This window comes from Spinacia oleracea, chromosome 2 (assembly GCF_020520425.1).
Source record: "Spinacia oleracea cultivar Varoflay chromosome 2, BTI_SOV_V1, whole genome shotgun sequence".
NCBI classification, from domain to species: domain Eukaryota; kingdom Viridiplantae; phylum Streptophyta; class Magnoliopsida; order Caryophyllales; family Amaranthaceae; genus Spinacia; species Spinacia oleracea.
The window spans coordinates 92,325,393-92,339,090 of record NC_079488.1 but is presented as its reverse complement, the minus strand read 5'-3'; the positions used below and the strand labels follow the sequence as shown (position 1 = coordinate 92,339,090).

At 41.3% G+C, this 13,698-nt stretch overlaps 1 protein-coding gene and 1 long non-coding RNA gene across 2 annotated transcripts; both read right to left on the bottom strand.

The window, feature by feature from the left end:
- Window positions 1-6,481: 6,481 nt before the first annotated feature.
- LOC130467630 (uncharacterized) lies at window positions 6,482-8,437 on the bottom strand. The gene has a single exon (XM_056836195.1). The coding sequence runs from the start codon at window positions 8,435-8,437 to the stop codon at window positions 6,482-6,484; it is 1,956 nt and encodes a 651-aa protein (XP_056692173.1).
- A 145-nt stretch (window positions 8,438-8,582) lies between these two features.
- LOC130467086 (uncharacterized) lies at window positions 8,583-11,411 on the bottom strand. The gene is made up of 4 exons (XR_008927255.1): window positions 10,889-11,411; window positions 10,538-10,761; window positions 9,818-9,881; window positions 8,583-8,821 (listed from the first exon to the last, which is right to left on the bottom strand). It is a non-coding gene; the product is annotated as an uncharacterized lncRNA (long non-coding RNA).
- Between the last annotated feature and the right edge of the window lie 2,287 nt (window positions 11,412-13,698).

Sequence of the window (13,698 nt, the reverse complement as noted above, 5' to 3'; positions counted from 1 at the left end):
AAGAGATGATTAGAGAGTAAGAAAGAAGTGTGTTTAAGTGTTTTTGTACCTCATAGCAATAAATGAGGTGCTCCTTATATAGACCAATCCAAGGGTACGATCTGGTAGGTCCCTTGTGGTTAGATAGCGACCTGTTGATAGTGACCCTTGGTTGGTTGTCTTCATGATAATGCCGGTAGGGGGTCTTGCAAATAATGTCGGTAGAGGATATTTACCTAAGATGACCAGATTACCTGCAGGTTAAGTTTACATACGGGGAGTTCTGCCGGTACCAGGTGGTGGTGCCGGTAGGACACCCCATACAACTAGCCCCCTCAGAGTAAGAGCATATATGACAATTGGTGCGCTTGCTCTGAGTTTAATGGGAAAAAATAAGTATTATTTTGATACCTGGTGGTACAACTAGCCCCCTCAGAGTGAAGCGCGGGCGCTGACTGTGTTGCGAGTGTTTCTGAGAAAAGACCGCGAACAGTTTGCCGACTGCCTTCGCTCTGAACGAAGAGTTTTGTTGCTAGGTCCTTTGGAAAAAAGATCTGGACGACTGGCCCCCTTGAAAAAAGATTTGGACGACTAGCCCCCTTGAAAAAAGATGTGGACAACTAGCCCCCTTGTAAAAGGTTTTGGACGACTAGCCCCCTTGAAGAAAGATGTGGACAACTAGCCCCCTTGTAAAAGGTTTTGGACGACTAGCCCCCTTGAAGAAAGATTTGGACGACTAGCCCCCTTGCAAAAGGTTTTGGACGACTAGCCCCCTTGTAAAAGATTTTGACGTCTAGCCCCTTTGTGAAAGGTTTGGACAACTAGCCCCCTTGGAAAAGGTTTGGACGACTAGCCACCTTGGGAATACTTCAGATGACTAGCCATTTTTCGAATTTTTACCCTACAAGTGGCGGGAGATTGCTAGCCACGTTCTTCCACGTGGCCTTCATCCCGCGCCTCATTTTTTGTGCCTATTTTGGGCCGTTGATTTCGATCGTAACTGTCTCTTCAACTGCTCGATTTAAGGGGCATGACCTTTCACATCCCTCCTCTTTGACCTATAAGACCCCAAAACTTCTTCGAGAATTTACTTTCTCAAACATTTTTACTTCTTTTGAATTTTCGATTTCTCTCTCTTCCCTTGCGGTTTTGCGTTGAACTCCGTTGCTGTTTTACCAAGTCTTTGCTGTTGTGGTGATTTGTATTTGCCAAGGTTACTAGCCTCTTTTCCTTTCGTTACTGAATTCTGGGTTTTCCTTCCCCTCTCTTATCTTTGTGGTTGATTTTTCTTCGTTTCTGTGTTTTTTGTAGGTTTTTTCTGTGTTTCTCTTTGACGTGGTTCATTGTATTTCAAACTTCAGAAAACTCGTAGGTATCCCCCCCTCTTTTATGCTCCTCTTTGATTTCTTAGCTTTTGCTTTTCTTTGCTGTGTTTCTCTTTTTACTACCCGCCGCCTCGAAAATGACCAAAACTTTGGGCGGGGACAATCCTTCTTCTCAACCTTCTGGGTTTTCTGGTTGGAGTGTTCCTCGAGAGAGTAATTGTAGTTGGGCCCGGGAGGAGCCGTACTTTCAATCTAATTTAAGACAGACTGCCATTCGTGAGGTGTATGACGAGGGTTTGAGTCAGGCTGAGAGAGAGCGTTGCTTTGCCCTACATCAACTGCGGTCTCGAATGATAAGGGAAATGCAATCTCATGAACGCCCTACTCCGGCTACCGAGGTCGCTTTAGATGTCTCCCCTATTTCAGTGCGATATCACATTCGCTCTTATCGGGAATTTTTGGATTCCGCCGGTAGTGGCCATGGGCAGTATGGGACTAATACTGGCAACTTCGGTGTTTCTTTTGGTCAGGCTGATAGGATGGAACCAGAACAACCGGCTAGCACTAGCGGCCGCCGCCCTGGTAAAGAGCCTGCTACTGACGATGTTGATATGGCTATTGGTGAATATTCTGATGGTGACTCCATTTTTGAGGATTCCGCCGGTAAGGGTGTTGGCGAACACAGAAGTGGTGATGGCGATGAAGCCGGCGTGTCTGGTAGAGATGGTATGGAAACCAACGATGAGGGTATGGAAGCCAACGATGAGGGTATTGGCTCAGATGATGATGATCCTGCCGATGTTATAGTGGCCGAAGTTCTTGCGGATGAGGCTAAGGAGCAGCCTTATTTTACCAACGACGCCACGGACGTTCACAGGAAAGAAGAGCTTCCCCCTTTAGAGACTCTTCCTCGCACGACAAAGATTTTGACGACATGGCGCGAGTTGATTATTAAGAAGAATCATGTAGTGCATGGGGGGGGGTTTTCTTGGCTTACCGGCTGAATATAAGTTGGTAGTGCCGGCTGAAGGTGCTACAATTTTTGATTGCCCTCCCGGCCATATTGCTGTGTATGCGAAGCATTTTGATTTTGGGCTTCGGTTTCCTTTGCATCCTTTCGTTGAGAAGATATTTCGCGACTGGAATGTCTGTTTGGCCCAGGTTACACCTACTACTATCAGAACCGTTATTTCTTTCGTCTGGCTGTGTCTGTTTAAGCAATGGCCGCTGACATTAAATTTATTCAAGTGGTTGCTGTGGTTAAAGAAGGACGGTGAGACAGGGTGGATGTCGGCCTATAGTGCAACAAAAAGGAAGACTGTGCATCCTCCTCTGTCGAGTTGTAAAGACTGGCAGGATCGTTTTTATTTTGTTCAAGTTCCCGACAATTTTCTTCTTCGGCGGACTTTTACCAAACCTAGGCCTCGAATGGAGCAGTATAACCAGCGTGGTTTGGGCCGTCGGGAAAGAAAAGCATTTGATTATCTAGAGTGCGACATTCTTGATGTCGGCCTCAGCAAAAAGCAGGCTGGGTAAATAGAAATTGGCTTCCTAATGCCTATTATATTTTGGGTAGCCAACCGTTGTCTGCTGTCGGCTTATGCAATACTCATTGCTTTGGTAAACACACCATTAGTTGATTTGCCCGGCTGAAAATACTCATTTTTTCCTTTATTTTGTACAAGTGTCTTTCCGGTATTAATTCCTTTGTCGTCTTTTTCAGGTACGAAAACCTTGGATAGAGAACTTCTTGGTTTTGACGAGAATTGGAGACCTGTGTGCACGCAGCCTCCTCAACCTAAAGCTAAATACGACACAATATCAACGTATTCGACACGAGCTTCCTCTCGTCGCTCTACTACCACTGTTGCGAAGAATCGCGTGAGTGCCGCCTGCAAATCCAAATCCTCCTCTGTTGTTGTTTCTCAAGCTCCGCCCTCATCCACAATGCAATCCAATCCTACAGGCCGAGGTGGAACCCGCCGAAAAAGGTCGTCTCTTAATTCCAGCCGGTCTAATCCGACTAAGAGGGCAAAGGCCACCGGTGAGGATGATGTTCTCGCCGATTTCGAGACGAATGAGCCTGTCTTGGAGTCTGCCGCCAAGAAAACTACTGATACCACCCTTCAGGCGCAGCCGTCTCCTCAAGCTTCTATTGAGATTTTGGACGAGGGTCCTGTCGGCGGATTTATTGAGGACTTCCACCGCCAAGCTACTTCTGCTGCTGTTACCGGTGGTAATTCTAGTATGCCTCCTGTCAGTCGCAGCGAGAACAAGTCTGGGGATTCTAGGCTGAATTATCATCTACCACTCCGCACCGGTGGTTGGATCGAGGATACTCCTTTCAAAATTCCACCGCAAATGAAGTCATGGTTCGAGACTCCTGGCGGCGAACCTATCGATCAGTTTTATCCCACCATTGACCTGTTGTGTGGGGAGTCCGTGGCTACTGACTCAGCTAAGGACGGTGGTGACTTAGGCTACCGTGCTTTTAAAGATTTGATAACGCCTGCTGACAGGCCACAAGGTCAGATTGATGCCCCTGCTGCTCAACACTTTAATGACCTCTACAAGGTATGTTATCTTGTTTTTTGTATATACATTTATTATACGTATATTTTTTATTTGCAATATGTTCTTTCGGTTGAGGGCTGTTTTGATTCCCTTCCTTGTTTTATATTCAGGTCGTTCAGTCCAGCATGGACTTGTACTATGTTTATCGCTGGAATCAGCTGCAGCTGACTCAGAATAACATTGATATGGCCGACTTAAGGAAGCGGGCTGAGGATGCTGAGTCTTTGCTGGAAGACAGCAAGAAGAAGTTGGATACTGCGGCTTCTGATTTGGAGGCGGCTAATAAACGGCTCAAGGATATTGAGCCTAGGCTGCAGGCTGAGGCTGAGAGAGCAGACGGCTTGGATCAACAGCTGGCAAGTATTAATGCAAGCTTGCCGGGAGTGAAGAAATCTGCCGCCAAGAAAGCTGTTGATAAACTTCTTCAGTCTGACTGGTTTAACGACATTCTGACTCTGAGCCATAACGGCGGTTGGTGTGTTGCGCATCGGGTTGTTTGCCATGTGAAGAAGCTGGACGAGGATGGCTGGCAAGAGTTTGAAGATGGTTATGAGGAGAAAGAGCTGTATAAGGTTGCAACCGGCTTTGAGCCTCAGGAGCTACCCGAGGCGGTGATTTGCAATGCTAATCAGAGGACCCTGCCTCCTTTGGATGTTCCGGAAGCAGCATATTGGTCTGATGATGAGCATGCCGTTTGACGGTTTCGGCAGTCATCACCTCCCTCCTCTTGCGGATCTTCTTCTTTTCCCAGCCGACCTCATACTTGTTAGGATTTTTATTTTTATTTTGGCGGCTGGCTTTTGATTTTTTGGCAAATGCTGTTAGGGCACTTTAATGTTGATGTAATTTTAATTTAGAACATCGTATTATTGTGGCGGTGTCGGTTTTATTCGGCATCCCTTTGTGCCTTGTTATCAGCTAATCACTTCGCAAGTTTTTTGGGTGATGGCTGTCGGTTTTTCGTGTGTTTCCTTTTGTGGCCATGTATTTATAACAAGTAATTTTTGATTTCATATTTACTTCATTTTGCGTATGATACTTCCAATTATGCCGGTATTACTATCTTGCCAACTTGTTGAATGTTATATTTCGAAATGAATGTTCCTCCTACTGATATGATTTGTTTAACTTGTTGAATGTTATACTTAGAAAATGGAGTGCGCCTTGATGGCGTTCATTTTCTCTAAAGCTATTAGTCGTATCAGTTTATTATGGATTGCTACGCTTCACAGTAAAGTGCCCATACGGCATTTAATTTCTTTACAGCTACTGATCACATCCATACACTTCGTTTACGGCTACTGATCTTATGTTTATACTTCGTTGAATGCTATGCTTCACAATGGAGTGCCCCTTAAAGGCATTTATTTTTCCCAAAGTTACTAATTACATCAACATTATTATGGACTGCTACGCTTCACAGTAAAGTGCTCAAACGGCATTTATTTTCTTTACTGTTACTGATCACATCCATATACTTCGTTGAATGCTACGCTTCACAATGGAGTGCCCCTTAACGGCATTTATTTTCTCCAAAGCTACTAATCACAACAACTTTATTATGGACTGCTACGCTTCACAGTAAAGTGCCCAAACGACATTTATTTTCTTTACTGTTACTGATCACATCCATACACTTCGTTGAATGCTACGCTTCACAATGGAGTGCCCCTTAACGGCATTTATTTTCTCCAAAGCTACTAATCACAACAACTTTATTATGGACTGCTACGCTTCACAGTAAAGTGCCCAAACGGCATTTATTTTCTTTACTGTTACTGATCACATCCATACACTTCGTTGAATGCTACGCTTCACAATGGAGTGCCCCTTAACGGCATTTATTTTCTCCAAAGTTACTAATCACAACAACTTTATTATGGACTGCTACGCTTCACAGTAAAGTGCTCAAACGGCATTTATTTTCTTTACTGTTACTGATCACATCCATACACTTCGTTGAATGCTACGCTTCACAATGGAGTGCCCCTTAACGGCATTTATTTTCTCCAAAGTTACTAATCACAACAACTTTATTATGGACTGCTACGCTTCACAGTAAAGTGCTCAAACGACATTTATTTTCTTTACTGTTACTGATCACATCCATACACTTCGTTGAATGCTACGCTTCACAATGGAGTGCCCCTTAACGGCATTTATTTTCTCCAAAGTTACTAATCACAACAACTTTATTATGGACTGCTACGCTTCACAGTAAAGTGCCCAAACGACATTTATTTTCTTTACTGTTACTGATCACATCCATACACTTCGTTGAATGCTACGCTTCACAATGGAGTGCCCCTTAACGGCATTTATTTTCTCCAAAGTTACTAATCACATCAACTTATTATGGACTACTACGCTTCACAGTAAAGTGCCCAAACGGCATTTATTTTCTTTACTGTTACTGATCACATCCATACATTACCTTTGCGTGTTGATTTGTGCCGCGTTTGTTTTTTGCTTTTTTCTTCCTTCATTTATGGACTGGTCGTATTTGAGGACCGCCCTAATTATACATAACAGCAAAATGCAGACTTCTATTGCAATCAGTCTGCTTATACCTCATCATTATAGTTTTTTCAAACATAGTACTTTCACAGAGTACTGGCGTTCCAGGAGTTTTTGAGCGCGGTACCATCCATTTGCATTAACCGGTATGATCCAGGAACAATTTCCTCCCATATCTGGTATGGTCCTTCCCAATTGGCTGTCAGCTTTCCTTGAGCATTTCCTTTTCCTGTTGCCGCCGTTCTCCGCAGTACCAGGTCTCCTACTCCTAGAGGCCAGTGTTTCACTTTCTTGTTGTATGCTCTGCTCATTCTGCTTTTGTATGCTGCCGAAGTGATTTCTGCTTTCATGCGGATTTCAGGCATGAAATCCAACTGATGTCGCAGCAGCTGATCGTTTCTCTCTTCATCGTAATGCTGGATTCGCATGGTTGGCAGAGCCATTTCTGCCGGTATGACAGCCTCAGACCCGAAGCTTAACTTAAATGGACTCTCGCCGGTAGCCTCCTTGATAGCAGTTCTGTTGCACCACAGAATTTCTGGCATAAGATCTGCCCATTTGCCTTTACAGTCTTCTAGCTTCTTTTTCAGTGCAGCCAGGATTTGCTTATTCGCCGCCTCTGCTTGCCCATTGCTCTGTGGGTGACATACTGACGAGTGAGCTAACTTTACTCTGTATAATCCCAGGAAGCATTGTATGGGTGCACAATCAAACTGTGATCCATGATCAAAAACTATTGCCTGCGGCAGCCCGAATCTTGTTATTATATTTTTCCATATGAACTTTTTCACCTGATTTGCCGTTATTTTTGCTACCGGCTCTGCTTCTATCCACTTGGTGAAGTAGTCCACTGGTACTATTAAGAACTTGCGCCCTCCAGCCGCCATTGGGAATGGTCCAACAATATCCATTCCCCATTGTGCGAATGGGATTGGGTTCAGAATGGGCATCAAATCATTGGCTGGCAAGTTTATCACAGCTGAAAACTTTTGACATTTCTCGCACTTTTTTACATAAGCTCGGCAATCTTCTAACATTGTTGGCCAGTAATAGCCTTGCCTTTGACAGATGATGGCAAGGGGTTTTCCACCGGCATGGTTCCCACATGTTCCTTCGTGCATCTCTTCGATCAGCCTTGCTGACTCGAATGCTGTCAGGCACCTTAAGAATGGCAGGCTAAATGACTTTTTGTACAACCGTCCCCACAGGATGATGTACCAAACCGCGTCCCTTTTTGTCTTTTTGGCTTCTGCCAAATCTGCTGGTAGGGCTCCAGTCTGTATGTATGTTTGGATATTATCGTACCATTTTGAGGTAGTTGTGATGGCCATGACCCGTATTACCTCCGACTCCGTACTTCGCTTATTCATGACTTCCATCATGACTGTTCTTTTCAAGTCGGCGACATTTGAACTTGCTAGCTTTGATAGTGCGTCTGCCAGTGTGTTTTCTGCTCGGGGTACCAGATTAATGCTGAATTTCTCTAGCTGAGCCGACACTGACCTCAACTTCTCCAGGTATTTGACCATTGAAGGTTCTTTGGCCTCATATTCTCCGCTGAATTGACTTGCTACCAGCTGGGAGTCTGTTGTCAGTATTACTCTTTTGGCATCTGCTGCGAGGCACATTTGGATGCCGGCAATTGCTGCCTCGTATTCTGCCTCGTTATTTGACGCGTTGAACATAAATTTTATAGCATACTCAAAAATGTCTTCTGTTGGCGATTTCATGATTATTCCAGCCCCACTGCCTGTCTGTGCAGCTGAACCATCCACTGACACATCCCATATTTCAGCTTGTACTTCATCTTCTTGGTATGACGCTTCAACTATGAAGTCCGCCAATGCCTGGGCTTTGATTGCAGTTCTTGGCCGGAATTCCAAATCAAACTCGGACAACTCTATTGCCCATTTTAGCAACCGGCCTGATGTATCTAGCTTGCTGATGGCTTTTTCGAGAGGAAAGTTTGTTAGCACTTCGATTGTATGCGCATCAAAGTATGGTCTTAACTTTCTAGCCGCGATGAGGACTGCATATGCCATTTTTTCCACCAACGTGTATCTTGTTTCTGGGCCGTTTATGTAACACCCCGACAATTCTCTCTTTTCTAAAATAACCTTTTAATATAAACGTAGAGAATTATCAAGGCATTATCGCCCGTGTGAAAACGTAACGGCTTATTCAGAATTTTGCAGCGGAAAACATAAAACTAACTTTAGGTTTATAAATAATCGATTACAGGTTTAGTCCCAAAAATCAACCAACGAAAATAAGGAAATATAAATAGTATGACAAGTTTAAAGTCCAATTAAGCAAACCCAAGTCAACTTAGCAAATCAAAACTAAATACAAGCTCTCTATTCCCGATCCCAATGATGCAACATCTTCAAACCTGCAGATGGACAATGCTTATTGATCCTTAGAGACTGTTCACCAAAGATTGGGTCATCACAGGATCAATAAGGCATAGCCATGATCAACATGCACAAGCAAAAGCACGTAATCAGCAAAGCTGAGTACTACATACTAAATCAATAATAATCCTAACATGATTCTATTAAACGAACAACCCTAACATGATACTAATGAACACAAACAAGGGCAGACAAAACATGATAGTTTGACGACCATACTTGACCAGACTAGACTAGGCTAGACTTTTAGCAATAATATTATTTTAGTTGAAATAGACAATGGACCGAGTTGACCATCCAGAAGTCTTCACTAAGGAAGACGAGGTACGGGCGCGACTCCGTAACCTCAGTGACCTGCGATATCGAGGAACGTTTAAATAAAAATAGGACACGGTGATCAATCCGGTCCCAGAAAAGGCCATGGGCTACCACCATGAACCCCAACTCCTGTTTGTCCGTCACTTCAGACGTGCACAGTCTAAAGCTATTGCTATTCAGTTTCACTTTACATGATTTACAAATTGAGATTCCGTTATGACTCAACCATTACATAAGACAGACAATTCACATTTGTTCACAACTGTTTTTATCTTGGAATTAAGTAAGTGATCATAAAAGCATCAATCAAGACTCATTCCAACTTAACCAACCTTTCCTTTAACCATGAGCAACCCTGTATATGGGCATAGAGTTTCAACTTACTAAACAAGGTCCTCCGCCCTTATAAAGTAGTGAAAAGATAGAAAGGGAACAACAACCAATTGATCCAACCCAATCATATAGAATAATCTAGTGTTCCCAACCAACATGTTTGTATCAAACATCCATACTAACATGTTACAGTTCTTATAGTGCAAAATAAGTTCAATAAGTTTGTCCAACAGTATTAAACATGCACATTCCATATAACCAAGTTTGTCTATAATATCAACATCACCAAGTTCAACAATAATATCAACATGATTTCAACAATTAGCACAAATTCCAAGCACGCAGGTATGTACGTACCTTGTGTAAACAAACTGCAAGACCACTTTAATAATTCAAAAGTCGCCTACGGAGAATTCTCCACCTAACAACAACCAATATAGACTCATATCAATTCATATTGAATTTTCAACAACATTAGGGAGCTTCAAACCCTTCCTAAACATAATTAGAACATTTTTCAATATCGAAACTTGAATATTTGGTTTCCTAGCATCATAATTATTATATTAATTATTGAAATTCGTTGAAAACTTTCAAAGCATCATACTTTAAATTTACAGCAAATCTAAAATAATTAAAAGCTTACTCAAAATATATTCGACATCTTTAAAATCATAAAAATAATAACTTTAATAATATATAATCTTTCTATTATGATTTAAAGCCTTTAAAACCTCAAAAGTCACACTTTACTACTTAAAAGCACTAATTTAACCAATATAATATAATCTGAAAATTAGTAACTTTATTATATAATTCGTATAATCTGAAATCTATAATTTAAATCATAAAACTATAACTTTAATTCAAGAAAATATAATTCGAATTAATAAAACATGATTAAACCCTAACTTATATTTTAATCAAAAACTGAAAATTAATTCGTTTATAATCTCAACCCAAATCTGAAAATCATGTTCAAACCATAAAAATTATAAATTTAATATCAAGAACATAATTTAAATTAACAACTATATTTAATTAAAATAATTAGTTACTTAGGGTTTAAGAAATAACCAAGAATTAAAGAGGAGAGAGGAGGCTGGCCGGCGGAGCACAGGCGGCGCGGCACAGGGCGGTGGTCGCGGGGAACGGGCGACGCGGCTGGAGCCTGGTGGTGGTGACTATGGTGGTCGCACTTAGTCGTGCTTGGCTGCTGTCGTGAAAATGAAGAAACAAGAAAGAGGATGATGGAAAACGTTGGTTGGCGAGTTGGGCGGTGCAGCAACAGTGCACGGTGGCTGTGATGGTGCGGCGCAACCAGTTGCGCAGTGGTGGTGGCCGCAGAGAGCAACAAAAACAACCAAGAGGATAAGAATAAGAACGAAGGAGAAGCAAGAACAATGAAGCAAGAGATGGAGGAGTTACCGGCGTTTGAAGCTGCGGTGAGGGACAACGGTGGTCTCCGACGACTGGTCCGGCGGCGTGGCGGAAGCAACAATGAGGTTGAGGGTTGAGGGTCCTGGTTCACGTGAAAGTGAAGGAGAAGGGAAGGGTTTTGGGTTTTGGGTTTTCACGTGAAATAGAAAGAGGAGGGAGTAAAGAATTTGAGTTTTTGTTATTTGGGCTTTATCATTTTGGGCTAGAACTAGGATTGAGTTTAAGTGTTTGAATCCAAAACCCATTAGGATTGTTTTCCAAATTCAAACGGTTTTTGTAATTCGATTTCTTTTCAACAAAAAGTTCTAAAATAATTTTAATTTCATAAATCGTTGAAATATTTAAAACGTATAAAAATAAATATTCGTTACTTAAATATTTATTTCAAAATTCGTAAATTCTATTTTAATATAATTACTTATACGTTAAAATATATTAATAAAATGTATAAAATTACGGGGGATTACAATCTACCCCTCTTAAAAGAAGTTTCGTCCCGAAACTTGACACGAAAATTCACACATTTTTCAAAAGTTTTCAACTTATTCTTACTGTAGAAGTACTTTGTGACACTCTTGTGCACTCTTTTGCCAACTCAAAGATGTTTGTGTTACTCAAGAACACCTTTTTCTTATGCGGAGAATTTATTTACTTTGCACCAACATGTTTAAGTTGCTAAAAATGAGCATAAAATGCATAAAATACCATAAAAATAGGTAAAAAGCGCGAATTTATATCGCATTCTACCCCTCTTAAAGAAAACGAGTTACGCCCTCGTAACTCATCTCAGGGAATAACTTTGGGTATTTCTTCCTCAACGAATTATGTCCTCAATACAATATTCTCACTAAACTCATTCCAACAAGTAAGACTTCTATAATTCTTTCCATACAATGCCTCAACATGTGACATCGTAATGCTTGCATGGTAACTATTGATGCACGAAAATTCAATCGAACCTGGGTGGCTTTCCCAATTACCCTTAGTGTCAATAACACAGGTTTTCAACATAAATTCCGTTAGTAATCTCAATCTGTCTATCGGTTGCAGGGTGGAAAGAAATATTCATTTTCAATGTTGTCCCCAAGATTCAACTGGACCTTATTGCCAAAATTTCAGACTTTTGTTCTCGGTAAGGATCTTATATGTTGCCCTATAAAGGTAATGTCTCCAAATATTCGTAGATAACACCATAACAGCTAACTCTAGGTCATGGGTTTGGTAATTAGCCTTATAAGGTTTCAATTGACGCGACAACAGCTAAATCTAGAAAGCTTCCTCACATTTCTCACTTCACTTGAATTTCGATTCCTTTTTCAACAAGTTGGTCATTGGTTTTGCTTTCTTCCAAAAGTCTTTCACAACCTCCTATAATGGTCATCTAGGCCTATAAAACTTCAAGTATCGGACACGTTCTTTGGAGTAGGTCACTCACTCACAGCTTGAATCTTAGCATGATCTACAGAAACTCCTTCTGTTCAACTTTTCCTTGATACCGAACCTCATTACACTTTTCATGGGTGTATAACTTTTGGGCTTAACTCTTAGCTCTTGCACCAATTCATGTATTTCTTTTCATCTTTTCCAGCCAACAATGATTTCCAACGATCCTGGACCACTCAAATCTTCTCTTAAATTTATTCCCTTACGTAACATAGTTCTCAATCAATTTAGTCCTTCACTTTTCTGTCGGTGTCACTTATACACATATGACTTCAAGATTTGTATACTTCATTTAATAAAACTAGATTCTTCCTAAGCGTCTCCAAGTAATCCTCAAGTGTTTGTCATGCTCTTTCTCATTCCTTGCATAAATGGGGATATCATTAATAACATCATAACGAATTTAATTCGGAATTCGTAGAAAATCTCATTCATCAAATCCATAATTAATGCAGGTGCATTGGTTAACCCAAAAGACGTTACTCTAAAACCCATAATGACAATGACGAATCCTAATGAGGTCTTAGACCCTTATCAGCTATTCCCAATTGGTGGTACTTCAAACGCAAATCAGTCTTCGAGAACACACTCGCCCAATTCAATTGATCCAATATGTCATCTATCCTAGGCAAGGGATACTTGTTATTGATGGTGTTTAGCTCCCTAAAATCGATGCATAATTCCATACTCTTATCTTTCTCCTTAACAAACAACACAGGAGCTCCCCACGGTGATGCACTAGGCCTAATATATTCCTTGACCAAACAACTCTTACAACTGTGTCCTAATTAGCTCATTTCAGGAGGTGTCATGCTATAAGGTTCCTTGGATATAGGTGTCGTTTCAGGATTTAACTCTATAATGAACTCAAAGGCTCTAGCAGGTGACATACTCGCAATTTCACTCGGAAACACATCAATGAATCCATTCACAAAGGTAACATCCTCGATTTTCACTCCAACTTCTTTACTAACCTCTAACACACTATCGAAAAATAGTTCACACTTCTTGTTCATCAAGTCCTCACTTGCATTACAGAAATAACTAAAGGTTCTTGGACTTCTCAAAACATCTATACGAGGTCAATCTTCCAATATGGTTCCTTAAATTTACTTTCTGAATTTCACAGTACGTCTATCTTAGCGTTGTACAAACTTAGCCAATCCCATCCTAAGGTTTATGAATTCTTGTGCCTTTTGTTTTCTCATAAAAAGAGGATAAAACTTTTTCCTTAAGACGGTAACAAATGAATCCCAATTGAATCTCTCAAAAACGCTAAGTCTAACCCCATTTTCTCTCCACCACAAAGCAGCTTCATCTTCCAAGTACAGTGCAACTTGACCCACTCTCATGTT